Below are 27,990 nucleotides of genomic sequence, written 5' to 3'. Positions count from 1 at the left end.
CCCGCCCGCCGCGAAGCTTGGTCCCTGGAGTGGGGCTGGCGAGTCCTCCTCCCTCTCCTCCTCCTACTCCCTCTCCTCCTTCTCCTCCTCCCCTTCCGCCCCCTCTCCCGCGCTTTGTTGGTGCTTCTCTCGGGAGGGCGGCGGCGGCGGCAGCGGCCGGCGGCGATGCCCGAGTTCCTGGCGGATCCGTCGGTGCTGACCAAGGAGAAGCTGAAGAGCGAGCTGATCGCTAACAATGTGAGCCTGCCGGGCGGCGAGCAGCGCAAGGACGTGTATGTGCAGCTCTACCTGCAGCACCTCACCGCCCGCAACCCGCCCGCCGCCGCGCAGCCCGACTTCTCCAGCGACGAGGAGCGGGAGCAGACGCCTTTGGGCGCCAGGAACCGCGGCGCTGCCGCCGGGCGGGTGAGTACCGCCGCTCCTCTCCCGCGCCAGCATCCTGGCCCCCGCCTGCCTTCCCTTGGTTTTCCCGGCGGCCCCGGGCCAGCTTTCCCGCCCGAATGGGTCTGTCCGCCCCCGCCTGCGGCCGCGGCTCCCCGCACGTCCTCCCGTGTGGGGCCGGGGGCGGCTCCGCCTCGCCTTTCTTGAGGCGCGGCCCGGCTGGCGTGAGGGCGCGATCGTGCCCGGCGGGGACCGTCCCCGCCGCCTGGGGCGGAGGGGCAGGCGCGCGCTGCCGGGCGGCGAACTGGGACCCGCGGGGTCGGTGCTGGGCAGCCGCCGGCTTCGCCTCCGGGTCGCGTCCCGCGTGTGAGCTGCTCGGCGGCGGCTTTAGAGCAGCTGGCGGCCGCGGGGCCCATCAGGCGGGGAGGGGCAGCGCTATCGCGCGTGGAGTGTGAAGCGACCCCCTGGCTGTGTATCGGGAAGCCTTTACTGTGATTTGGCGGGCGGTTTCGTAAGTGAAATGCTTACTGGGGGTTGGAGTGTTGGAGGAATAAAGCGAGAGAAACTCTGTAGGAGGCTGCAACTTAACTTCGGAAAGAAGACTCCCATCAGCGGTCTCTGTTGCGCTGGAGCAACGCTACTCTCTGTAAATACCTCCAGATGAAAGGATGAAGCTGTGAAGGAACAGCCTGTTTGTTTTGTTTAGTGAAGTGGACTGTTCAGCGTAAAGGGGGTCTGCTCAATGTAGCTGTCTGTCATACCTCTAAGCATATGTTTTATAGCAAAGCGCCTCTCCTGCATGGTCAGTTGCGTCCACTGTTACTTGCGTTCTTTGATACTTTCTTTTATCATGTAAGGAAAGCGGCGGGGGGGGGGGGGGGGGGGGGGGGGGGGGGGAGGGGAGTGTGCGGAGCAGGTGCTATGTAGAATTTTTTCCCTTTGGGAAAATACGATTTGTTTTTAGTAAGTGGTCTATAAACTTACATATTTTGAGAAAGGATTTTTTTTCTTTATTTATAATTCTAAGCTGTCTGATCTCACACAAAGGCTTGGATAATGAATGCCAGCTACAGCAGTTGTAACGTGTGTGACATTACAAGTATTTAATTGTATCCGAAATACTGTCTTTCAAAGCTCACTTGTATAGAGAGTGCAGAGAAATGGAATCCTTTGAAGGTCTTTTGTACTTTAACTTTTAAAAAAACCCAACAAACAGTTCTTGAATTACAAAACAAAAACCACAACTAAAAGAGGAGGAGATTTCTTACAAAATTGTTTACCACTTTTTAACGTTTGTCTCGTTCAAATACTTAACTGACATTCACTGGAGAAACTTTACAGTGAACTAGACGTGTCTCTGACATAGAGTGGTCTGCCTGTAGCGTTCATGAGGTGCTTTTGAGTAAAATAGGATGAGCTTGAATCTGGTGTGTTTGATCCTTGTAGGAGAAGGAAAGTCCTGTAACTGCTGAAATTCCTAGATCTGATTTTTCCTTTCCTTTCCACAGTGCTTAAGCTTAAACAGTTATGGGTGACTTTTTTTGATGTTTACAGAATGGGTGGTACTCCTCCGCTTCTGATAATGTCTGGAGGTCTCTGTGCTACTTCTGCTTGGGTGTGTTAATATAGGAGCACTGTATCATCATAACTTTCAAAACTTCAGTGACTTTGTAACAGTTGCTTGGGTTTGGGCCCATCATGCCCCCCCCGCCCCCCCCCCCCCCCCAAAAGCTTGGTTGATTGTATACCTGTGGTCTTAAGCAGTGCTTAGGTAGTTCTGAAACTGCTCGTAGCTTGAGTAGCTGTTGTCCCTGTTAATGCTTGCTGGCATAAGGATGCTTCTCTGATCAGCTCTGCTTCTGAAAGAGTAACAACGTACAGGTGTCCAGAGTGACTTGCCCCCGAAACAGCTGGCAGAGAGAGACAGAAGGAAGGAAGTCTTGACATCCAGGGGAGTGGGATTCTGGTAAGGAAACAAAGACAAATCTTGATAAGATGGAGAGGACAGGACAGAAAGCACTCGGACATCTAAAAGAGAAGAAAAAGAGTACTCTTTTAGAGTAGGGGGTAAAGGGAGGAAGCTGGGACTGCAAGACATTACAGAAAGGAGGGATAAAATAAAGGAATCCCGTATTTCCTGTAAGTCACTCTGCAGGCTCCGGAAACGAAGGTGGATTCAGCAGTCTCTGCCTTTTACTCCTCTGTGTCATGCCATTGTTTTATCTTGGGTATTGCTTTTATAGGTACGTTTAAAAGGACCAGAAAACAGTTTGCACTGAGTACTTTATAAGGTGTACTGGTATAACAACATGGCTCTTTTCTGTTACTAGATTGAGACCTGAGTAACAAAGTAGCAATGCTTTATTAGTTCCATTTTAATATCTATTACAGGTCTTAGAAATTGTAGTATTGGTTTGTGTACATTGAGGGGGATTGTAAACCAACTGATTCAAACTTTTAGGCAATCAACTTCTTTATACATGTCTAGAACACCAAAATACTTGACTATATTACAAAAGTATCTAATATGAGATTAAAAAATTTGGACTGCTCCATTCCATGTTTCCTGTATCACTCTAAAAATTTGAGCACAGCTTAACTTGAAAATTGCAGAAGTCCCTTCAATGCAGATGACTCAGTCAAGGCTAGTGTTAACTTGTGAAAACATTTGAAGGACTTCCTTAGGTTTGCATTTTGGAGGGTTCTGTCCCACTGTGCTTTCTGCTGTTCCTTATTTTTTTGTATTTCTTTGTATATAGGTGAATATTCTATAGTCCTTTAGAAGAAAAAAATGAACCCATGAACGAGCAAACAATCAAAAACCAAACAAACTGATTTGGGAGTGAAGGTTCACTCTTACTGTGGGATGAAGGAATGAACGCTGAATGTGTGGAGGGAGAGGTAGAAAAGGGCTGGAATGACTCTTGGCGCAAAAAATTGGAAGTTCTGAATAGAGAACAGCAACACGAGTGAGAGATGTAATATTTTTCTTCTTGAGCTTGTGCTTATTCCACGGTAGTACTGACGACACAGCAGGTGAGCGCTGTGCTGTCCCTGGGCCTGCCTCCTGGAGCCGTCGTGGTGCCTCCAGTGAGCCACCTGCTCTGTTGCTGGAGCCCTCTGGAGGGTTTGGGGTCGCAGTGAGAACGCGGTCTGCCCGCACTTCATGGGCATGGGCTACCAGAGGTGTACGAAATACATTGCTTAATGCGGCTTTTCGTGTGGAGAAATGGATCGCGATCGGGTACCGCATTGGCGTGAGTCGGGGTGGTCCTGGCTTGTCAGTCACTGGTCGCCGAGCCTCCCCCCGTCCCGCTCGGGGCCCGCTCGCTCCTCCCTTTGGCAAGCGCAAGGAGCCCGGTCGGAGTTGCCTTTGCCGTTGCCGTGCCCGTGCCGAGGCGGCCGGGGCGGGGCGGGTACGGCCCTGCCGCCGGGGCGGGGCGGGCTGGGCTGCGGGGGGCGGGCGGGCCGCCAGGGGGCGCTCCGGGGCCGCGCCCTCGAGGCCGCCGCTGCCTCTGCACCCTCCGAGCGGGGCCGGGGGGCGCGGGGCGGCCCGGGGGCTCCCGTGGCGTTTGGGTCGGTACCGTACCTGACCTGCCAGCCGACTGGCGATGCCGCGGGCGGGCAGAGCGGCGCTTTCCTTAAAATGGGTGCGAGAAACAGGTTCGAAGGAGCACCGGCTATCCGTGTGGCAGTCATGCAAAAGGCAGTAAAGTCAAACCAGGTCTCTTGATACTGACCGTTAATTTTTGACGTTGCTTAGTCGTTAGTAATTTTAAACTGTCTACACTGTCATTTTAGGGTTCTTTTTTCTAAGATCTGGGCATTTGATAATGCATTTGGGTGCACATTTTCTGTTGATAAAAGCTCTGCAGCAATTAGGCAGAACCCCATAGTTTTAACTCTACTACAAATTATGACTTTTGAATTCATCAGTCTTCCAGCACAACTCTATCCATACTACATCCAACCTATACCTCCCTCAGAACAAATAAAAACTTTAATATGCTACTGATGTAAAGTTGATGTATTGAGACAAGCATCATGCATCCATAGTGATGCTGCTTTTTCATTTATATTTGTGGGGGTTTATTTTGACCTGTTTTTTAAATTCTGATACAGTAGTGAACATACAGATGACTAACATGCATATATGAGCAGATCAAAACTTGTAGGGGTTTTGTTCTGACCGCATTGTTTTCAGGCCCTGAAGCCATCATACTTTGGAACAGCAAACTGTTTAGGCAGTTAGGAATTTTTTGGCACCTAAAGTTAAAAATTAAAGTATCCTACTATAGTGAGATCTTCCCCTCAGTGAAACTAAGCGTCTTTAAGCTTTGTAATGTGAGGCAGCAAAACCCCCTCCTATTGCGTAAAGCGCAGTGTGCTTTGTAGAAGATGTCTTCAAATGCTGTCAGATACATAAAATTCACTAAATCAAAGTAAGCCCAAACTTTTTTTTTTTTTTTTTAAAAAAAGAGCTTCCTCATGAAATATTTGAAAGTACCATTTTAAATGTGGCCACTTCTTTAGATGTAATACTTCTCTTTTTGGGGCGGTGGGGGCTGAGGGGAAGCACTCACTTTGGCTGTATACTCTTACCAGGAGAAGACAAGCTTTAAAATCATGCTTATTTGGGCCTCAGTCTGGTAGTATTGTCTAGAGGAGACAGCTTCTCCAGTGCTACTAATGTTTTTAAGCAACTTTTTTTTTTTTTTTTTTCCTATGCCTATTTAGCATAGTGATATGTGAGGATAGTGACTGATATGTGAGACACCTTTTGCTGTGGAGGGGGAGCCATCTGCTTCTGGATGCTCCTGGTCCTGGTTAGTTATGGGCTGAATATCAGGACAGATAGCTCGAAGGAAAAATAGCTATGAAATGGCATTCTTGTGCTGCTTTAAAGCACATACCAAGAATATCATCTAGACAACTGATGTTGTCTGTCTGGACTTGTGCAAAGCCTTCGACGCTGTCCCGCACGACATCCTAGTCTCCACACTGGAAAGACATGGATTTGACGGATGGACCACTCTGTGGATAAGAAGTTGGCTGGAAGGTCACACTCAAAGACTTGTGATCAATGGCTCAATGTCCGAGTGGAGACCAGTGGCAAGCAGTGTTCCTCAGGGATCAGTACTGGGACCAGTGCTATTTAACATCTTTGTCAGAGACATGGACAGTAGGATTGAGTGCACCCTCGGCAAGTTTGCTCACAACACCAAGCTGTGTAGTGAGGTTGACATGCTGGAGGGAAGGGAGGCCATCCAAAGGGACCTGGAGAAGTGGGCCCAGGCCAGCCTCATGAAGTTCAACAAGGCCTAGTGCAAGGTCCTGCACCTTGGTTGGGGCAATCCCAAGCACAGATACAGGCTGGGAAATGAGCGGATTGAGAGCAGCCCTGGGGAGAAGGACTTGGGTGTGCTGGTGGATGATAGAATGAACGTGAGCCAACAGTATCTTGGGCCGCATCAAGAGAAGCGTGGCCAGCAGGTCGAGGAAGGTGATTCTGCCCCTCTACTCTGCTCTTGTGAGACCCCACCTGGAATACTGCCTCCAGCTCCGGAGCCCCCAACACAAGAAAGACATGGAGCTGTTGGAGCGAGTCCAGAGGAGGGCTACCAAGATGGTCAGAGGGTTGGAACACCTTTCCTATGAGGACCAGGCTGAGAGCTGGGCTTCTTCAGCTTGGAAAAGAGAATGCTCCGAGGAGACCTTATAGCAGCCTTCCAGTACCTGAAGGGGGCCTACAAGAAGGCTGGGGAGGGACTTTTTACAAGGGCCTGCAGTGATAGGACAAGGGGTAATGATTGGAAGCGGGGAGAGGGCAGGTTTAGACTAGATACAAGGAGGAAGTTCTTCACCCTGAGAGTGGTGAGACACTGGCAGAGGTTGCCTAAGGAAATTGTAGATGCTCCATCCCTGGGAGTGTTCAAGACCAGGTTGGGTGGAGCCTTAGCAACCTGGTCTAGTGGGAGGTGTCCCTGCCATAGCAGGGGGTTTGGAGCTAGATGATCTTTGAGGTCCCTTCCAACCCAAGCCATTCTATGACACTGTTGCCAAACAGGAGCTGTTCAGAGCTCAGAATGTGTAGGTTTTTATGACTTAACTTATCAGTGCATTTCATGTCCTGGAAGAATCTCTTTTAAAACACACTGAGTGATATTTTTGATCTTTAAAGTGATGATTTGAAAAGATCAGTCAGATCTTTCCTCCTTGCTTCTGTTAAAGAAGGTATAATGAGAGCATCTGGACCTGAAGGGCCTGTTTGAAAGGTTATAGAAGAGACCTGTCAGGTAAAGCTGGTGGGTTTTGGTTTTGTGGGTTTTTTTGGTTTTGTTTCAATCAAGTAGCCAAATAAATTAAAAGCCAGCTTCAGCTCTTTAGGGTCAGAATGGTGTGGTAGTGATAGTATCTGTAGCTGAGATAACTGTATGGTTTCAGCCCCTTCCCTATTGGAAAATGGAAGGTAATAGTAAAACTGGTAGTTTATGAAGATTAGGAGTGTAGAAGGTGAAACTGCATGCTCAGATAGATGAAAGAATGTAAAGCATATATGCTACCCAGTGAAGGAAGAGACTCTATTCAGTGTTTCCTATTTAATTATGATGTGCTGTACAAATGTGACCCAGAATGCAGATTAACACCTTTGTGACCTTTCAGATGGCACTCGTCTGCTGTCTGAGTGACAGCTGTGGGCAGTAGGGGTGAGGTGACCGAGTAATTCCTGCTGCAGTGAGAAGTCCTGCCATGCTGGTCTGCGTCTTCAGACTTTCTGTAGTTCTAGATTCATGAGCTAGGGAGACATGCTTGTTAGACCGCTGGTGTAATAGTGGCGGTTATATTTAAATAAAATAATCCTGTTGAAGTAATTTTTGTCTAGCAGTGCATGTCAGCAGGGACACATACACAAGCCAGATCTCCAGGTCAGCATTCAGTTGATTGAGCCATGAGACCATCTGTTAGTTTGGTTTCTTGATCTGTTGGGGTTTTTTTGTCGTGAATTTTTACTCCTTCACTTAGGTTCTCTGGAAACAGCTCTTCATTATGCAGCATTCATCAGTTTTCAGAGTGGGTACATGCCCTTCACTGAGTAACATGGAATTTAGTGTTCAGGGGGAGGAGGGGGTAGAAGGGTTGAGTGGTCCCTAATCTTCCAATTTAGGACTGTTACTGTACATAGGCTTGGAAATTCTAAGTCTGGCTCTTATTAACTAAGGTTAAAAGGTAAAGAATCCTTAAGGTTGAGTGTATCAGTATCCCTGAATTACTGCTGCATAATTTCCTTTCGATTGCCTATTTTGTCTGTCCTGTATCTTTTGTTAAATATTGTCTGGAGGTGTTTGAGGTTAAAAAGTTCAGTAGGACTTGGTTTAAAAAAAAAAAAATAAAACATTCTACTGCAGGACATGTTTGTGTGCGATAGAATAAAAAGTGCAAGGGGAATAGGGACCTCTGTATTTCACAGTATAAGTCTGTTATTGAGACTTGGTATGTGCAGTTCCTTATCTTCCCCTCCCCTAAAAGAAATACAGTTATTTGTTATCAGAGAGGACACTGCACAAACTGGAGAATTAAAGAGCATTCTGTTGGTGTGATTTGGGCTTTCTTAGCCTGTCTTAACCTCATTCAGAGAAGTAGTAAAGAAGCCCTGAGCCTGTCTGCTTCTAGTGATGAAGCTGCACCTGTTTGGGATTAAAGTCCTTGAATATCCTAATGTGTGTACCATTTAACTTGGGATTTGAAAATGCTTCTTTTGATGATGTCCCATAGTTGTCTGTTTTATTATTTAATGGCTTCTTCAAGATGTTACTTATACTTGTGTTTGGTGGAGTATGCTAGAACTAGCCAAAGTATCTGTAAAGTTTGTCTGATGAACTGGTCTGTGGCTGCTGGATTTCTGTTCAGCAGGAATGCCAAAGATGAGGTGAGGGATAGCTTCCAGGTCTGAATTCTTGTCACTTGCATTTTCTGCTCCTCTTGTTTTTGAAAAGAGGTGAAAGCTTTTTGCTGTTGAGAGATGACCCTCTGAGGAAAACTAACTTCTCTTATGCTCTTGTTTTCCTGTGGCCATAGGACTGACAATGCTGTGTGGGACTCCCATGCTTGTAGTTCCCTTCAGTACTTGTTTGAAGGGTTGGGTCCTAGTTAGTCTGAAACTGAGCCTGGCAGATACCACTACCAAGCTGCTATCTCTTTGGTGTGAACAAATCTCTCTCAAGTGAAGTATGCAGATCCTTTTGCATCTTCTGTTTTCTAGAAAATGACAATGAGTAGAAATATTTCCTTAATGATGCTAGCTCTGGAATTAGAAGATCCTCTGGTCTGAGTATAGTGTTGCAAGAGTATTTACATTATGTGCAGAGTGGTTGGCTGCAAGTCCTGGTGTTTGGCACAATTTAATTTTAAGTTGGCCTCTGCATGACAGTAAGACAACTTTATTTTTACTAATGGTCACCAGCCCAGGAAAATGTGAGTGTGGGGTTTTATTTGTTTCGTTTTAATTTGCAATTAGAAATTTCAAAGTGAGCGCTGTTGATCTGTCTCACAGTGTAGTCCCATGGATAAGTTGTGATGATGCACAGGAAGTTTAGTGGTGGTTTAATTACCACTACTATTATCGTATAAAGCTAACATTATTGCTGAGGTCAGTGCTGTTGTACCACAGCCAAGGTATGAGAGAAATTCTTCTTTCCTGCCTTATGCTTCTAGGGACTGATCTTGTGGTCCAGTGAGTGGTTAAATTGCAGCTTTCTGCTTGTACAAGTGAAGTAATTTGCTTCTGCTTTAAGGAGAACAGTTATTCAAAAGTAAATGTTGAAGACCTCACAGAACACAAGGTAATCAATGCATCTGGCCGTATTTTTGAAGAACGTAGTTTACCTTCAGTTTTTCATCCCCTCCCTGCCCTTTTTCTCTGCTGAAACTGATTATTGTGATGGTCTTAATGTGTGATAATACTGCAGGAAAAAGTGAAATGGTACTTGGAAGGGGAAAAAAAAGATACTATGAGATGTGTGAATTTACTTGTGTTAGAGGACTCTGTTACTTGTTAGTTGCAGTTAGATTTCTGACAGTTTAAGATTTCTGTAAAATGTCTAGTAGAATGCTGAGTAATTCTTCTGGTGTATATTGTTATAGTCTCTTCTGTGGCCTCTAAGTGATACAAAGGCAGAGATATGTTAAGTTAGGTTTTCAGTTTCTCAAAAGTGCCATTGGAACATTGATTTCCTGCACCATGGTGGTAGTTTTCTTCTGAAATAGAGAAGTAGCATCTTGGTTAATCTGCTTAGTGATGTGTGCAAACACCAGAGCTGTTGACACTCTAAACAGAACCCAACAAGAAAACCCAGCATGTTTTTTGGAACTCTTTTCCACGGTTGGGACAGTTCAGTAGTCCAGAAGAAAAATGCACTGAATGTGATATTCTTGTTAATGTGATACTTAACTTGAAATCGTGTTGACCACACATTCAAAAGTAAATACAAGTGCCCTATAGCTGCAGTTCGGTTGGTTTTTTGTGTAGTAGGTAAGTGGTCTCAGTTGCTTCAACTAAGTAGCTTTTTATATGAAAAAGGAACAGAGTGATTGATGAAGTGAGTTGTAAATCTGTCATTAGTCAAATCTGCCACTTTAGTAATCCTTTCTTCAGACTGCTTGGAGTCTGTTTGTTAGAATTAAGAAATAGCATGAACTCTTAGATTCTGTTGCTTTTCAGCAGCTGATTTTTAATTTCATCATGCTGGGATTTTCACAGTCCAGGAGTTAAGAGGAAAATCTAATTTCATTAGAGAGTCAGTTACCTTTGGGAAATCCTCGCACAGTCCATGTTTAGCTTTAAACATCAAGACACTTGAGGCAAGACCAAGCTTGCATGCAAACCAGTACTAACTGGCACTAATGGCTAGGAAAATAATGTTGACTAATATCAGCCATCCTACAGTCTTTTAGTGCTATCATACTAAATACAACAAGGGGAAAGAAAAAAAAAAACCAAACATGTTAAATGTGAGTGTTATAACATACTTGTGTTTTGAATTTTAATCTTTGGTAGGTACCAGAAAACCCAGAAGCATGTTAAGTGTAGAAATGGTATTTGTTTATATTCTACATATTTGAGATAAATATGACTTATTTCAAAGCAGTATCAAGATTTTTCTTAGTTGAGAGCAAGCAGTTCCTAAGCATATTTTTTTCTGTCTTACCTCCTCACGTTTTTGCAGATCTTGGAGCTTGAAATGTCTGTTGTAGTAACAAAGGCTTCCCAAGTTGAACAAATGTTTTGATCACTTTGTTTGGATGTAGTGGAAACTGCTAAATTAGGAGTAGCATCTTGGCAGATTATGTTGATAACTGTATGTGGTAGTGGTGTGTGGCCAACTGTTCAAGTCGTGTTGCCAGAGTTGGGTTTAGGATTTCTGAGAGCTACAGTAGCAGAGGCCTAAGCTGACAGGCAGGATTTTGAAAATTTGAGGGTGTTTCTGGTTTTGCATTTCCTGCACTCACTTTGTAACATCACATAATCTTACAGAGAACGTCAGGATAGGTGGGAATGGGGATTTTGGGCACTTAGTTGCGAGTGTGTAGATACTGAAGAACTTGTTCTGTATCATTAGAGGAAGAAGTGTTGATCTATTAGAAGAAAAATGTGAAGAAATGCCAATGGAAGTATTTGTAGCTTAGTGTAGTAATGGTGAAACAGCTAGAAGCTTACCTCTTCAGTCATAGGAAAGACATCCTCTCCTGTTGTATGCTTGAACTTCAAATTAGAGCACAGGATCAAAAAACTGGGAGGAGTGGCTGACACACCAGAAGGCTGTGCTGCCATTCAGAGAGACCTGGACAGGCTGGAGAGCTGGGCAGAGAGAAACTTAATAAAATACAACAAGGGCAAGTGTAGAGTCTTGCATCTGGGAAAGAACAACCCCGTGTACCAGTATAGGTTGGGGACTGAGCTGTTAGAGGGTAGCGTAGGGGAAAGGGACCTGGGGGTCCTGGTGGGCAGCAGGATGTCCATGAGCCGGCAATGTGCCCTCGTGGCCAAGAAGGCCAATGGCATCCTGGGGTGGATTAGAAGGGGTGTGGTCAGTATGTTGAGAGGGGTTCTCCTCCCCCTCTACTCTGCCCTGGTGAGACTGCGTCTGGAGTATTGTGTCCAGTTCTGGGCCCCTCAGTTCAAGAAGTCAGGGAACTGCTTGAAACAGTCCAGCGCAGAGCCACAGAGATGATTAAGGGGGTGGAGCATCTCTCTTCTGATGAAAGGCTGAGGGAGCTGGGTCTCTTTAGCTTGGAGAAGAGGAGGCAGAGGGGTGACCTCATTAATGTTTATAATTGCCCGTAAAGGACGAGTGTCAGGAGGATGGAGCTGGGCTCTTCTCGGTGCTGTCCAGTGATAGGACAAGGGGCAACGGGTGCAAGCTGGAGCACAGGAGGTTCCACATTAACATAAGGAAAAACTTTTTCCCTGTGAGGGTGACAGAGCCCTGGAACAGGCTGCCCAGAGAGGTTGTGGAGTCTCCTTTTCTGGAGACATTCAAAACCTGCCTGGGCGTGTTCCTGTGTGATCTACTGTAGGCGGTCCTGCTCTGGCAGGGGGGTTTGACTAGATGATCTTTTGAGGTCCTTTCGAACCCCTAATTCTGTGATTCTGTGATCAGAATAATGAGTAAGTTTGGGATTTTTTTTTCTGCTATACCGGAGGCTTGTAACAGGTATTTCCTTATATAAGTAGGAAACTCATATAAGCTTGTTTAGTAGGTGTAAATGTTTGAAGGGTTTCACGTAGGCTTTGGTGATGGTGAGGGAGAATATAATTACTTTTTCTGGTTTTGTATGTTTAGGACTCTCACATCTATCTGTTCCCTTAGAAGAAGATGTGTTTGGTATTAACTGGAAACTCTTGTCTCTTGTTTCTCCCTTGCACACTCACAGAAAGCCACGAAGAAAACTGACAAACCCCGACCAGAGGAGAAGGATGACCTGGATTTAACAGAGATGAGTAATGAAGATCTTCAAGAGCAACTTGTGAAGTATGGACTAAATCCTGGCCCGATTGTAGGTAGGTCAGCTGAACTAGCAAATATTCACCCGTTCAACATATTTCTCACTAAACTTCAGTTCTGAGTGCTCTAAGCTTCTCTGATACAGTTACTAATTAAGTTTACTACCAATACTGTTGCAATCCTACTTTCTACTTAATATGTTTTCATTGAACTATTTGTATTTACATTGAGAAGACTTGAAGCATTGCAGTGTAGGCAAGTCCACAGTTTGCTTCTCTTGTGTTCTAGGCCAGCTGGAGATGTTCCAACTTCTGTCCTGAAGCTGTGTAACCATTAGTTAAAGTTCAGTGCTGGGGTAGTTAGGTCTTCTGATACAGAGGTTGAGATCTGGGGCCTGCTTAAATAGAAAATACGTCTTACATAACAACCTAATAGCTTTGTGAGCAGAATGAGAACATGGAACTTCCCCTTCCCTAGAGCGTTTCCTGCTCACTGCATTGTGCAGTAATGTTTTCCTTTGCTGATTTTTTTTTTTTTTTTTTTTTTTTCCCCTGGCCCCTTAAACCTAACATTCTATCCTGCATGCTAACCTACGTCAGGAGAAGTCTTGACCCCATCTTAATCTCCTGCCTTGGGCGTTCACGTGTGATGTGGAATAAAAGCTTCTTGCCTTTCAGATTGTGCACTAGCCTGATGGCAAGGTACTTTGATTTCACAACTCTTCACATACAAAAAAAAAAGATAGTTACCTGTAGCGTGCTGAGCCTTCTGTGGAATGTCCTTGAAATCCTGGGTGGATGGGAATACCAGTGATGGAGCCTCAAGTCTTGTGTGTATTCAAAGTCTTGTGCATAATATTTTCTGTTAGCTGATTCTGTATGCCTTTCCGTTCAACCTGTTCCTCTTGGACAGCGCTCAAGTCTTCTGAAGTATTCCAGTTCCTGTGTAGTCCACTGGAAAGATGTTCAAATTTGATCTAAATGAAAGCCTTAGTTCTTAGAGGGTATGGAGTCAGTTTCTTGTGAGAGTCTGCCACTTCTTTTTAAAAGTGGCTTCCTCTTGTCTGAAATCTTCTGAGGTTAGACTTTTCTGCAGCTAACAGCTCAGGCACCAGTTGCCTCTACAGATTTTTGCTGGCACAGGCGTGACGTGGAAGTATGTGCTAGACTTGATACCTTTGTCCTCTTAGATCAGGGGAGGCAACCTGATGGCTAGGTGCAGCAAATGGGAAGTTCTGTTGTTCCTGCTTACTTGCACCACCTCTGATGCTTACTGAGCTGAATTTGTCATCAGGGTAAAGTTTAAACTAAAGGGGAAGGGGCATTAATTCCAGGGTAAAGTGATTAAGAGGATAATAGTGGAATTTTCATGGAAACTATTGCCCTTGCAATATCAGTCTCACTAATTTTTTTTTTGAGGGCATAAGACTTGTGTATAACAGCGTATAAAACAAAGTATCTAAGAAGCAGGTAGATTCCCTTTCAATAGATGGTTGTGATGGATTAACAGGTCTAAGTTTATCTTAAGAATTATCTTAAATCAAAAAGTTAGAAGTCTTAGAGGTAGAGATAGATACCTAGAGGTATATTCTTTGGGCCGTACAGATGGATTAAAAATAAAAAACCATAGGTTCAGAGATTCCCAAGGAATATGTAACAGCCAATTTCTAGCAATCAAGTCAGGAAAGGTGAAAACTGTATCTTTAGCATGTATCCTTCCTTGTTTACAGCTACTACTAGGAAACTTTATGAGAAGAAACTGTTGAAACTGATGGAGCAAGGTCCAGAACTGAAGGCACCTGTGCCTCTCCCAGCAATTTCTTCAACTGCTGAGAACACCAAACAGAACGGAAATAATGATTCTGACCAGTACAGCGACAATGAAGAAGGTAAGACTTAAGTGGAACTTGCATGTAAACTGTTCAAATTATCCATCAGTAATAGTTGCAGTAGAAGAAATATCTAAAGAGGGCATGATCTTGCTATTCGATGAGGCTTTAAGATACTCTGTAGGCCATGTGAGTTGTGTACTTGATCATGCAGTACTAGCCCAGCGATCCAGGTGCCTGTTTTGGGAAAGGATACTTTTTGCTACTAAACTGTTCCCTTTTGTTCATTTTCCCCAGATTGGAGCCTGTGTATCTGATAGGTAGGAGAATTGCATATTAAGTGTTCCAGTGTTCTTTGCACTTCATCTTTAAGTGCAAGTGCAATTTTGTCCTACAATGCTCCCAGTGATTATTTACTATGTGTATGAATGTTTGTTTATGAAACTTTGTACTTTTTTTATGTTTAATGTGTCTCACGTGTGACTCAATCCCTTTTATGCTCTGTTCCTTATGGACTTAGTTTGGGGTGGGTTGATTGATTAGTCATGGATGTGGTTTTTGTGGTTTTAATATCAAGTTTATATCAAAAAAGTATAGGGGTGCAGGAAGTGGAACCTCAAACACACCATCATACATCTTACAAACAGTAAAAAAAGTGTAGACTTTAAAGAGTGTCTCGAATGGGATGTTAGAAGATACTTATTTTGTGTGGTTTGTTTTTTGGGGGTGGGCGGGATTTTTTTTTTTTGTTTTTACAAGAACTTCCCATGGAGACAGGACAGAAAGGGCTGAAATACAGCTGGGAACTTGATGGATCTCTCTTGCATATTTGGGCTTCTTTTTAAACTTTAATCTCTTGCACTTTCAGGTGGGGAAAGGATGTTAGAGATTTAATTATTTATTTAGTTTTAGGACAGCCAGAGAGCCCAATCACAACTGACAGCTATCTCATTATGTTTACATCTGCTTCATGTGATTACCAAACTGTTCAGACTCTGGGGAGGAACAAAAAACCCACAACAAAACCACTCCCCCTGGGGCAGAAAAAAAAAGGTTTCTACAACTAAACTCTACATATATTGGAGTAATGCTCTTGGAATTTTAGAAAGGAGGTGGAAAATAATACATCCCCTTACTGGTGTGATGACTACTAACCATTCATCCTTCTGCATCAAAAATGATTTTTATGTAAAAGGACTTATTTTAAAGGAAACAAAACTAACAGCCTAAACAATGTTGAAAAGCTTCAGTGCCCTTACTACAATCTATAGTGTAATGGTACTTCGGTTAAAGTAATTGCAACTTGACACCAGTTTCTAAATGGAACTGCTGGCTGGTCAAAGCTAATCTCAAATGTAGGATTTTTAGGACAAAATGGAAATACTAGGGTCAGTGTTTTAAAATAATTTTTCAAGTTGTTCTTCAAAAGTCTTTGTTCTTTTACATTCAGTGGAGAAACTTGCCTGTATCTTACCACTTTTTAAGGGAATGGTAACTCATCACAGTTATGTTGCCTCTTTAAAACAATTGTATTTTAATAAAAATTCATTTTAACTAGTACAACAACCAGTAGTATTATAGAAACTAGTTATATTAAAACTGATTACAGATCCGAAGACTGAGCTGAGGCTTGAGAAGAGAGAACCATTGAAAGCCAGGACGAAGACTCCAGTAGCACTCAAACAAAGAAGAGTTGTTGAACACAACCAGGTATGCTTAATTTAGTGGCATCTGGAATGGCTACTAACTGCAGGTGATGTGCTCACTAAACACCTTACTACTTTTAACATAATCACATTTGACTAAGTGGGCTATGCTGTTTTTTTAAAAGTTCTTTCAGAAAGCCTGTTCTAATACGGCATGAACACCTTGTGAATTAACTATAGCTGCTGTTTTTAGCCTGTCTGATAGTATTTGAAACTATGGTCTGCTAAAAGCTGTTTGTCTGACTTGCCAGCTACTATCGCAGCTCTGAGAGAAAAATAATAGGCAACCTTAACATGTTTAGTTTTGGAAACCTGACAGGTTTTTAAGTCAGATGGGCTGATGTCATCCTGCTGGGTGTTTGTAAACAACTTGGTTCAATAAAAGAAGCAGTTTCTTAAGGAAAAAAAAAAGTTTGGAAAAAGGTTGCTTTTTTGTTTGTGTGGTGTTTCAGCAAATGTTATAAAATACATATACATAGATTATAAATATGATGTATCTGGTTTGATATCTATAGATATGCATTTTAAATTAATCTGTTTAATGACTGTGATTTAAATATAATGTGAAGTGATGTACTTCTGTATATGCCTATATTTATATAGAGGAATGTGTATGTATGTGCATTGTGTGTTACACACATGCACTAGCTATCTATATAATATTTTGTCCTCCGTTGTGCTTGTAGCAGCAGTACTAGAGTAGACATTAATTTGTTGGAAAGCTTCTTCTAATAAGAAAAATAATAAGTTTAAGTCTCGCTCTATGTACCACTTGTGCTTTACTTCTAAAGAATATTAGCTGTGTTGTCTTGGTGAAAGAGGGATTTTACAGAAGCACCTCAGGATTTCAAACTGCTGTCCAAATACTGCATTTGGTGACTGGTTGGCAGATCTGCCCTTGTGATGTGATAGTGTCACTAAATATCCTGTTCCCCAGCTTAGGTTACTTAGGATCTTTACAGTGTTATTCATCTGACCAGTAAATAGTGGAGTTGTGGTACAGTAAAGGACTTGTGTGTAAAAAAAAAAAAAAAAAAAAAAAATTGGTTCAAAATATGACCTGTTAATAGTTTCATGTATTTTAGCAGATCAGTGGCTTTTCTCACTATGTTATGGTAAATGCCAGGTATTTCCTGTGCATATGTATAAACATGCTTTAGCTATGGATGTCTCTTAAGGCAGGTGACATGCTGCTGTGTGAGCTCAGGTAATACAGCAGAGTTATGGAGATCCGTAACTAGTTCTTATTTTTAGTTGGATTTTTAGGGTACAAGTAGAACAGATTTCAATTCAGCACACAAAATATTCTTTACTTTATTCAGACAACTTCTGCTTATGATGATCTTTTATAATGGACATCTGAATCTTGGGGTTCTTGTATTTTAAGGATTACTTTTTTCTAAGTTGGTGTTCACCCAGAAATCCCTGCCAGCCTCAGTGTTATAGAAGTATTTAATTCAGCTATCAACAAACAAAGCTTCCTAGTCTTCAGGAACCCACTTACAGAATAAAGCAGGAGATAGTGATGTATTTTTATGGTGTTTTCAAGTGATGAGTGCTTACTCAATTTTTTGTAATCAAATTTCACTGTAATAACATTAGGTCATTAATGTGTTTTGTTTTGCAGTCTTTTACATGTGCAGCATAGATGCAATATTTTGTGACTTGCATATTTTAATTACCAGTAGTTAATCAAAGGAGTATCACTTGATTAATCCAAAAATGATCCAATTTCAAAATGATGCCAAAATCTTCAGGAACTCTAACTCTCTAGCTTGTTAAACCTTTTACAAAAAAAAACCAAACCAAAAACCCCCAAAGAAAAAAAAAGAAACCCACAACAAAAATTTACAGCTGCTTGAAGCCAAGAGCAACTCAGTGTTTTTTGGCTAGCAAATGTGTGTAGTCATATTTGCTGAGAATAGAAGTGGAAGATCTTTCTCTCTTTCTTTCCCTCTCCCTGTGAAAGTGGATCTTAAGTCTGCAGCTAATGTGTGAAGCGACCATACTCATTCTGCAGAATTATGTGCAACTGTCATGCACTGTGTGGTGTCAGCTCAAAGGCTGTGGGGCTATGAAGAGTAGTGGGGCTGAACTGGTTAGTAGTGTGGTGTGGTGAACAGGCTTGTTAGTCACTTCTAGGTCTCGTGCAGCACTAGTCTTAGTCCAGATGTACACAGCTGAAAAGATTGTCTGTCACTTGGCATGGATAGATGTTGCTGTTCTTGTAAGAAAAAGTCTTTAAGCACACTTGTGCAGAAGCAGTTGGGTGGGGAGGCTGAGCAGGCTCATGGGTCTTATCAGTCGGTTAGCAGTGGAGGGCTGGACGAATTTGAGCTCAGCTGTTTGTGTTTAATTGCCTCCTCGTAGTGAACTGGAAAAGTTGGAAGAAAACCCTAATTTGAATGCCCTCCTCCAATCAGGCAGGTGAATATAGGGTTAGAGTTCAAAACTGAGCCTAAGGCTTTATAGTAAATAGCACTGTACAGAAAGAGGCAGGCTAAACAACGTAAGTTTTAAGGGGTCCTAGCAATGTAGAACTACTCTCTGTCCTTGGGACTTTGTGTAGAGACATTATGCATTTGCGGTATTCCTCTACTCCTCTCTGCATTTTTTTTTTGGCTACCTGTATAGCTGGGCTGCTTAAAAATAAAACATGCAGGGTCACAGCTGCTGCATACAAATTTCATGTGACATACACCAAATAAAAAACTTGGTAAGTGATAGCTGAGGTAAACTCATAATCTGTATAGCTTCACTGCTCATGAGTAACGTGACAGTTAAAAGCACATGCTGAACAGTACTTGTGTACCACGTATTGTGGCTTTCTCTGGTTATATACAAGGTGTCGGTGTACCTAAATGTGAGTATTACATTCTAATAGGGTTAATTTAGTTCAGATATTTGTGGGATATCAATTGATAGTGAGGATGACTATAACTGTAGACAACAATATGTTTTGGGCTTTTTTTTAAAAAAATTTTTTCTGTTGAATATGCTCTGCTGAAGTCTGGGTGGGTCTTATGCAGTAGATTCTGTTTTTTTTCCTAGACTTTTCCTGCAAGAAAAAACTTGAAACTTGGTTAAAACACGTAACTGATAAGCATCTGACTAACTAAGGAGACAGGTGGTTATTTACTGAAGTATTTCTGAGTTTTCATTAGAAGACTCACAGAATGGCAGGGGTTGGAAGGGACCTCTGAAAATCAGGTGGTCCCACCCCCCTGCCAAAGTAGGTTCACCCAGAACAGCTTGCACAGGACTGAATCCAAGTGGGTTTTGAATATCTCCAAAGAAGGAGACTCCACAGCCTCCCTGGGCAGCCTGTTCCAGTGCTCTGCCACCCTCAGAGTAAAGATTTTTTTTTTTTTTTTCCTCATGTTCAGGTGGAACTTCCCGCGCTCCAGTTTGTGCCTGTTGCCCCTTGTCCTGTTGCTGGGCACCACTGAAAAGACTCTGGCCCTGTCCTCTTGATACCCGCCCTTTAGATATTCATAAGCATTGATAAGGTCCCCTCTCAGTCTTCACTTCTCCAGGTTGAGGAGCCCCAGGTATCTCAGCCTTTCCTTGTGAGAGATGTTCCAGCCTTCTCATCATCTTTGTAGCTCTCTGCTGGATTCTCTCCAGTAGTTCCCTGTCCCTCTTGAACTGGAGGGCCTGGAACTGGACGCAGCACTCCAGGTGTGGCATCACCAGGGTAGAGCAGAGGGGAAGGATGACCTCCCTCGACCTGCTGCTCACATTCTTCTTGATGCACCCCAGGATGCCACTGGCCTTCTTGGCCACAAGGGCACAGTGCTGGCTCATGGGTAACTTGCTGTTCACCACGACTCCCAGGTCCTTCTCCGCAGAGCTGCTCCCCAGCAGGTCGACCCCCAGCCTGTACTGGTGCATGGGGTTATTCCTCCCCAGGTGCAGGACCCTACACTTGCCCTTATTGAACCTCATCAGGTTCCTCTCTGCCCAGCTCTCCAGCCTGTCCAGGTCTCACTGAATGGCAGCACAGCCTTCTGGTGTGTCAGCCGCTCCTCCCAGTTTTGTGTCATCAGCAAACTTGCTGAGGGTGCACTCTGTCCCTTCATCCATGAATATGTTGAATAAGATTGGTCCCGCTACTGACCCCCTGGGGAACCTGGCTAGTTATAGGCCTCCAACTAGACTCAGCACCACTGATCACAATCCTCTGAGCTCTGTCCTTCAGCCAGTTCTCAGTCCACCTCACTGTCCACTCATCTATCCCACACTTCCTAAGCTTACCTGTGAGGATATGATGGCAGACAATGTCAGAAGCTCTGCTGAAGTCAAGGTAGGCAACATCCACTGCTCTCCCCTCGTCCACCCAGTCAGTCATGCTGTCATGGAAGGCTATCAGATTGGTCAAGCATGATTTTCCCCCGGTGAATCCATGTTAATACTCCTGATCATCTTTTGCTGCACATGACGAGTTACAAATCAAACAGCCTGGGGCAGCAGAGCTCTCCATTAGTTGGATGAGAGAATTGCCTTACTGCTTTCTTGAGGGGAATGTGTTTGAGTGGAATGACTCAAATTAGTGTTTTTCTCTGAGCTTCTAAAGAAGCACACCTCTCAAATAGGTGTATGGGGGTGAGGTGGGGCGCCGTGATTGAAGGTTGCAGGTTAAACTTTTCTTAATGGGGAAGAGAAGCCAGTGTCTGGTGAATTTATAAAGAGGGTTTGGGAGATCTTTTGTCAGAAGTCTGTTTATTGACTTGAATTGAAAAGAATATTAGAGGCTTAGGCTGAAATCTACAATTTTATACAAAGCATCTGAATCTGTTTGGACTTCAGCTCTCTGAATAAACGTACGATGTTTGATTTTTGAAGTATTTCAGTGACTTTAGACTGAAACACTTGTGCTCCCTCTGCTGGATATGTAGCAGCTGTAATACAGAACTTATGTTAAGAATCATAAAGCTGCTCAGCTTGTTTCGCAGGAGTAACTTTGAAGATACAAGTGGGGAATAGATAAGGTCATTGTTAGACCTTTCCTTCCCTGCCCTGGATAAATAAATACTTTTCAGCCTGCACTCTTAACACATTGTTTTGGGACTAATACTGTTCCAGTGAAGTTATTTCTGCTGTTGGACCTGTAATTGACAGTTGCACCAGTCTATGTAACTTCTATCAGCACCAAGTGTAACTTCCAAAAACTTCGTAATACATGAATGCATGAGGTGTTAATGTGCAAAGATTTCAGTATTAACAAAGTAATAATTTCTAATTTTAAACTTAAGCAATTAAAAAGGAAAATCTTGTATATAATCTAGAAGAAGCAGGCCTTCATCTCCAGGTCTATGTTTGGAATTAGTTGTGAGGATTTTTTCTTTGAGCATAAAACTTGCAGTAAGGCATAGGGAATGATCTGTATTTGTTAATAGCTATGAAAGTTTGACACTTCATGTCGTTACTTGAATTTGTAAAGATCTGTGTCAGGCTTGATCATTTAAACCTACTGTTGGTAAAAATTGTGTGCTTCATCTCTGAATGCGGGGACGTTTAAGATTATAAAACATCTCTGCGTCCAGTTCTGTTGTCCACACCATAATAGGGACATAGATCTGTTGGAACGAGTCCAGAGGAGGACCACAAAGATGATCCAGGGGCTTAGAGCATCTCTGCTATGAGGATAGGCTGAGGGCACTGGTATTGTTCAGCCTGGAGAAGAGAAGACTCCAGGGGGGACCTTATAGCTGCCTTCCAATACCTGAAGGGAACCTACAGGAAGGCTGGTGAGGGACTTTTTACAAGAGTGTCCAGTGATGGGACAAGAGGAAATGGTTTTAAACTGAAGGAGAGTAGGTTTAGACTACATCTTAGGAAGAAGCTTTTCAGTATGAGGGTGGTGAGACCCTGGAATAGGTTGCCCAGAGAGGTTGTGGGTGCCTCCTCCCTGAAGGTGTTCAAGGCCAGGTTAGATGAGGCCTTGAGCAACCTAGTCTAGTTGAGATGTGCCTCTGCTCATGGCAGGGGAGTTGGATTAGATGATCTCTAGGGTCCGCTCCAACCTAAGACATGATCTCCCACTGCCCCCTATGGCTAGAGATTAGTTCCTGTTGAAATGTAGGTGGCTGTGCCTAAACCATTCCCAACTCTGCTTGAGAGTATAGTCCCCTATCTGCGTAGTAAACAAAGTGATGCTTTCTGCTTATGCTCATGGATTATTTTTTTTGTATGTGTAGGTAGGTAATGTCGGCCTGAAAGTTAGCATGTCTGCTGTCTGTGACTTGATGTAACTACTTGTTGTGCTACTCAGCTCACTCTATTGCAGTGAGCAAATTGTCAGTTTTTACTGTTGGCCATTGTCTGATCAGTTCTATATTTGAACAATAACGTGCTCTAACTTAAGTCTGGTGGTCAACACTACTAATCTAGCTAGCTATTCATTACTGGGCGTATTAGGATCCGCACTTTTTTGGATTGTAGACACACTGCTTCTGGAGTATGCATGCTATTCTGGCTTTTGGTTGTGGATATCCAATGTTGAGAGCTGGCTTTCACGTGTTTGATCATGTGTTTGATGCTTGAATAGACCTATTCTCAAGATGAAGTTACTGAGGCTGTCTGGACAAGTGGATCTTCAAAAAGCGGACCTCTGCAGGCATTTTCTAGGGAGTCTACAAAAGTGTCGAGAAGAACACCAAGGAAAAGGGTGATGAGAGGCTTATTATAATAGAAAAGCTTTTTTTAATCACTGTTTGGGTCTCAGTGGCTATTTTATTCAATTGTTTTCTTTTGTTTGTTTTAAACAAACAGGTGGAAGCTACAGCACAGTTGCCTGTAGATGATGCTGTAATATCAGAGAGTACTCCCATAACTGAAACTATATTGACTGCAAGCAACGAGACCCTAGTAAATATACTTAGTAAATATGTTTAATAAATCATGCAAGTGGTATTCTTCTGTAATGTGTCTTTACTGACAGAATCATTCTGTTTTGAACAGATGGAAGACTATTTTAAGGAAAGTAAGACTATTCAGTAGTCTTTGAAACCCATAATCAGTATCTGTATTAGTACCTAATGCTGTTCGCTTTGAGATGGGACTAAGCAGACACCTAGGACCCATCAATGGCTTTGGGTGGGGGGAGAGTTGAAAAGAACTATTTTAAAAGCTTAGATCTTTTCTTAATTTAAGTACGTGAAGAATATCTGCTTTTAAGTTTGGCTTTTCTCTTAACTAAATAGCTCGTATGTTTCTAAATGGCTTAAAAGAAACTACTTGGAATGATAAGCAATGTGTTTCCTGTGCTTATTTCAGAGTATCTGTTACGTAACCCTCTTGAGTTAACTCCTAACATGCATATATTCAGAGCACATAAAGGTTTTGTTGTTTGGTTCTGCCACCTTCCCCCCCTTTTACTTTGTATTTTGGCTGATTCTGAGTTTGAACAATTTTGAATCTTGGCAGGTTGTCAATAGGGTGCCTGGAAATTTCAAGCATGCAGCTCCTACGCTGTCAGTCAGTGAACTCTCAGACATGCCCAGAAGAACACCAAAGAAACCATTGATGACAGCTGAAGTAAATAAATTAAAACTTAGATTGCTCTTGCTTATTTTCTGTGAACAAGATTCTTGTGTGTATGTGCTTACTCCATAGTACAGAAGGGGTGAAGGATGCTATTGCCCAGGTGGCACTAGTCAAAATAAACTAGTGTTGTCACATGGCATAAAAGAAAGAATATAAACTTATTTGTCTTCACCTTTCAGATGTGAGGGGGTGGGGTGTGTGGAAATCCTGGTTTTTTTTTTTTCTTTTTTCTTTCTTTTTTTTCCTAAACCAAATATATTTTGGTCTGTTATTTCTCTTTGTGCTGCTATTTTTCTGAACAAGATGTAGGGGTTTTTCTTTTAAATTCTTTGATCTTGTAAATCAGCCTATCCTGAAAAATCAAAATGTGCCTTAATTTAGGGAATTAAATAATATTACTTTAGACCAAAAGCCGGAATTTAAAAAGCATCTGTAGGTTCCTGTCAGTTATCAAGAAAGAAAATAATTCTTTTACTGTTAACCTATTCAAGCTGTTAAAATTATGTATCTGTTGGAGACCTGTCTAAAGCACCTGCAAGTATATGTAATTGTGTTAACACGTAGTACTGTAATATTGTGGAATTCTACATTACAAGATAACGCTTGGCTGAATTTAAATGGAGTTCATTGCTTTGTGTAGTTACTGTAGGTAAAACTTCTGTTAACACTTGTGAAGCCTGTTCTACCAGTGGGTCTGAGATTTATGAAATGGGCTGCTTTATTTGTTTATAATGTGAGTGGAATGTAGGCTTAGTTGTCAAATAGAAGGTTGTGGAAAACTTTTAAGCAGTTTGAAATAGAACATAATTTTTTTTTTTTCAGTTAGTATCTTACTGTCCTGTGGCATTGTTTATTACAGCAAGAAGAGACAGATTGTGCACATCAGTGCTTTTTTAATCGTGTTGGCCACAACCACTTGTGTGATCTGCTCAACACAGCCATGATAGAGGTGATGGTTAAGTTTTTTTTTTTTTGATCATCTACATCATCGGCTGGCAGGTGTATTGTATTTATACAACATATTCTTTGTCTTAAAGGAAACTGAGGAGAGCACTGAATGCTTTAAGACACCAAAAGTGACCAGACAGCTGCCACAAACAAAGGTCACACTAACCTCTAAAACCCAAGAAGTAAACTTCTTGAATGTCACTGGGTGACTCATTCTTACAAATTGCACATGGTTACGGTCACTGAGATAGCTGTGCAGGAGCTGTTGGTTTTGTGGTCTGCTAGGCCTGTAACTGATTTTGGTTTCCTAGGTGCTGGAGAGGACTCCTGCAGAAGAACGAAGAGTAGAAAGGGATATTCTTAAGGAAATGTTCCCTCATGAAGTATCAACACCTACAGGAATTAGGTACGTCTAAGGTTTATGGGGGCTTGTTTCTTGGTTCTTGTAAACCTGTTTAAGCTGTGATGTATCTTTTGATTTTATTTGTAGATTTCTGAGGAACAGTTTTTGCACTCTGGCTCAATGACAGCTGAGACATCCACCTAGCTCTTCTGTTCTATATACATAGTTTTGTTAGCCAAAAGAGCCTCTTCTTTATTTAAATTGGGGGTGGGAGAACAGGGTAGTACTATAGTAGGAATTATTACTGAAACTTCTGGATGGTGGAATTTAAATGGAAAGGGCTTCTCTGTGGTAGTGGCTCACAATATTTAAGTTTGTGGCTAGATGCAACTGCTTTAGGCCTGCTGTTAAAATAAGGAAAGATCTCTCAGCGTATACTTGAGCTTTCTTCTTGAAAGCCAAAAAGAATTTTCAGATACCCTGTTTTTTTCCTTTAATAGCAGTCCCGTTGCAGTCAAAGATTACTTTTAGCATGGATAAGATTGACGTCTAGGAAGGTCTATTACATGTTTCTTCACAAGTTTGTATTTAAACAAAAATTGAAAAAAATCCTCTGGATAATTAAGTGATTCACAAAACTTTGTCCTGTTTAGAGAACACGAGAAAAAGTTTCTCTATGTTAAGATGTGAAATCAACTCTTGTGTTTCCAACATGTTAGTTATAGTTTCAATTTGAACTACAGTCGCATGAAGTCTTACCGTAAGGAGAATACATGGTACTGCTACTGTGGTGTATCTGCTCACCACTCAGCTTTGTTCTCTCTTGTTTTGAGGTCTAGTTAAAACTATGCCACTTTTTAAATAAAAATCATGCATGTGTCCTCCTTGTATATAAGGACTTGGCAAAGTATGTGGGTTTCTTAGCCCTTACTGCTTTATCTTCTGGCTTTGTGTATTGGCTTAGCCATCATTAGATATTTTAATGGCCAGGGGCAATCTTAGGTTTAGAAATCCCAGTGAGGATGCATCAGTAATCATTAAAGATGCAAAGAGAGAGACACTTCCTAGAGTTTTGTTGCCAGTTGTGATCCATTGTTTGTGTGGATAAGGTGAAGTGGCATTTGAGGTGGTTTGTTTGGGTTTTTTTTTTCAGGGTTTTTTTTTTGAACACTGAATGATTAACTTCAAAAATAGTAGTGATAGACATGTTAGAATTTGGTATTTCAAGTACTGCATTCTTTTTAGTTCTTGAATTAAACTAAAACTCTAACTTTGCTCTTTTCAATATGCAATATTTTAACCTTTTTTTTTTTAATTAACAGTGCTAGCTGCCGTAGACCAATCAAAGGAGCTGCTAGTCGGCCTATAGAGCACAGTGACTTCAGAGTGGAGGAAAGTTTCTCGAAGTATCTTTCAAAATATGGTACCTCAACTGACATCAAGTCAGAGAAACCACCAACAAAAAAAGAACGCTCCGTTCCCCTGTGGATAAAAGTTCTTCTCTTTGTGGTTGTTTCGGTCTTCTTGTTTTTGGTTTATCAGTCTATGGAAACTAATCAAGGAAATCCTTTCTCTAAATATCTGAATATGATCTCTCAGGGCGATGCCAAATAAGTATCCTTCTGAAAGGCACACCCAATTTGATCTCCTATTTTTAATTGTAGAGAACTCTTCTGCCCTCTCATCGGCTCAAGGACTTCTTACAAATAATGTGATTGGAACCTGATAAATTGGATAAATGAAGAAAGCTAATATTAAATGGACGTCGGTAACTTTCCGGACTTTGGACTAGCAGGAGATCACTCTGACATAGGAGTAACATTTTTTTAGATCTTTGAACTTTTTGTAGGCTTTATTTTTTTAATGTGGACATCCTTTAAATTCGTTTTTGAGAAACTGTATATTTGTTTTTTGCAAGAACTTGGAAGCTGAGAAGGGCAAAAATGTAGTAAAATGTGAAGCTGTGTTTTTAAAGCTTTTCCTTTGTACAGAAAAGAAGTTGTACTTTTGTCTCTATAGAATATTGTGGAGAAGGATTTTAACACAGGTGATAAAGGGAAATGCATTTTTGTATGCATTTTTTCAGTAACAATGTAACTGAATTTGATCTCTTTTTAGGATGTAGGGAGAGTACAACGACAACTTTTTCTGTAGATTACTGTAACTCTTTAGTAAATGTAACTGTAAACCTGTTTGCATTTCTGTAAAAGTCTTAGTATCATATTAGTAACTCCGTTTCAGCGTTATGTCATCTAAATGTATCCCTTCGTTTTAGTGCTTAATGTTGTAGGAGCTGAATACAAATCTAATTGGCAAGAGATGTCTTAGAGGAACTTATTTATTAGTAATATGTGTGGAAAATAAAAATTGCATCAATACATCAGTATAATTTGCTACTAAAATAGAGTTTTGGGTCAAGGTTGTTATCTGAAGTAGTCTAAATTCCGACTTTAGCAGTGGTCTCTTTTTTTTTTTTTTTTTTAAAAAGCGAGGTCTTTCCAACACAGCTTTATGTGATTATTCATGTAGAGAAGTATTGTCAAAACGTGAAAATTCCATATGAAGTTTTATTCTTGTATGAAGAGGGCATTGCTGCATTTTCTGCTACAGTTTCATCTTCTAAGGTGAGATTTACTACTTTCATGCAGTTGAATATTTTTCTCAGTGGAAGCATGCTGAAACACTCTATATTGTGTAACATAGTCAAGCAGGCAGCTGACTTCACTACTACCAATGAAGAGTGATAAGCAACAATGTTTTTAAAGTGAATGTATACATTTTGGTGTGCTTAAATCTGCAGCATACAGATGTTCAGTCTTAACTGCTTGGTACAAAAACGCAATAAATCATACTACTTATTCTTAAAGTGCTACTTATAAAAAGCTGAGAACATTAGTTAATAGTCAATATCTTTTTACTCTAGTTACAATTATTGTGTAGACTATAGCTATGGGGAAGGTTTACTTTCTGTGAACTTTGGGACAAACATGGTAATTCGTAGCAAAGCAATAGTTTGGTTTTTTTCTGTTAAGATTGTTTTTTTCCTTTTAATCTGCTTTTTTGAGTAATCTAAATAGCTAAACTTGTGTCCATCCTATAGAAAATTGTAACATAAGACATTCACTTTTGGTGTCAAAATGCAGAAAAATAAAAATGATTTTAATGTGTGTGGATTTTCCTTATCAAAATAAATGCATTGCTGAAAAGCAGCAAAAGCAAGACAACTGATGTATC

The 27,990-nt window shown here is 41.8% G+C and overlaps 1 protein-coding gene across 4 annotated transcripts; it reads left to right on the top strand.

The window, feature by feature from the left end:
- Positions 1-99: 99 nt before the first annotated feature.
- Positions 100-27,980, top strand: TMPO (thymopoietin). Of its 4 annotated transcripts, XM_086480094.1 has the most exons (11): positions 100-405; positions 12,313-12,439; positions 14,113-14,271; positions 15,821-15,921; positions 22,468-22,587; positions 22,692-22,787; positions 23,346-23,456; positions 24,325-24,414; positions 24,503-24,568; positions 24,725-24,819; positions 26,079-27,980. In XM_086480094.1, the coding sequence occupies exons 1-11, from the start codon at positions 166-168 to the stop codon at positions 26,368-26,370; spliced, it is 1,497 nt and encodes a 498-aa protein (XP_086336220.1). In that variant the 5' UTR covers positions 100-165; the 3' UTR covers positions 26,371-27,980. The 4 variants fall into 4 exon arrangements, with proteins under 4 accessions (XP_086336220.1, XP_086336231.1, XP_086336227.1 ...); XM_086480105.1 differs by lacking the exon at positions 22,468-22,587; XM_086480101.1 differs by lacking the exon at positions 24,503-24,568.
- Positions 27,981-27,990: the final 10 nt, after the last annotated feature.

This window comes from Leptosomus discolor, chromosome 1 (assembly GCF_034619465.1).
Source record: "Leptosomus discolor isolate bLepDis1 chromosome 1, bLepDis1.hap2, whole genome shotgun sequence".
In the NCBI taxonomy this organism is placed as follows: Eukaryota; Metazoa; Chordata; class Aves; order Leptosomiformes; family Leptosomidae; genus Leptosomus; species Leptosomus discolor.
The sequence above is the reverse complement of the archived record's forward strand: the minus strand, read 5'-3'. Positions and strand labels throughout refer to the sequence as shown.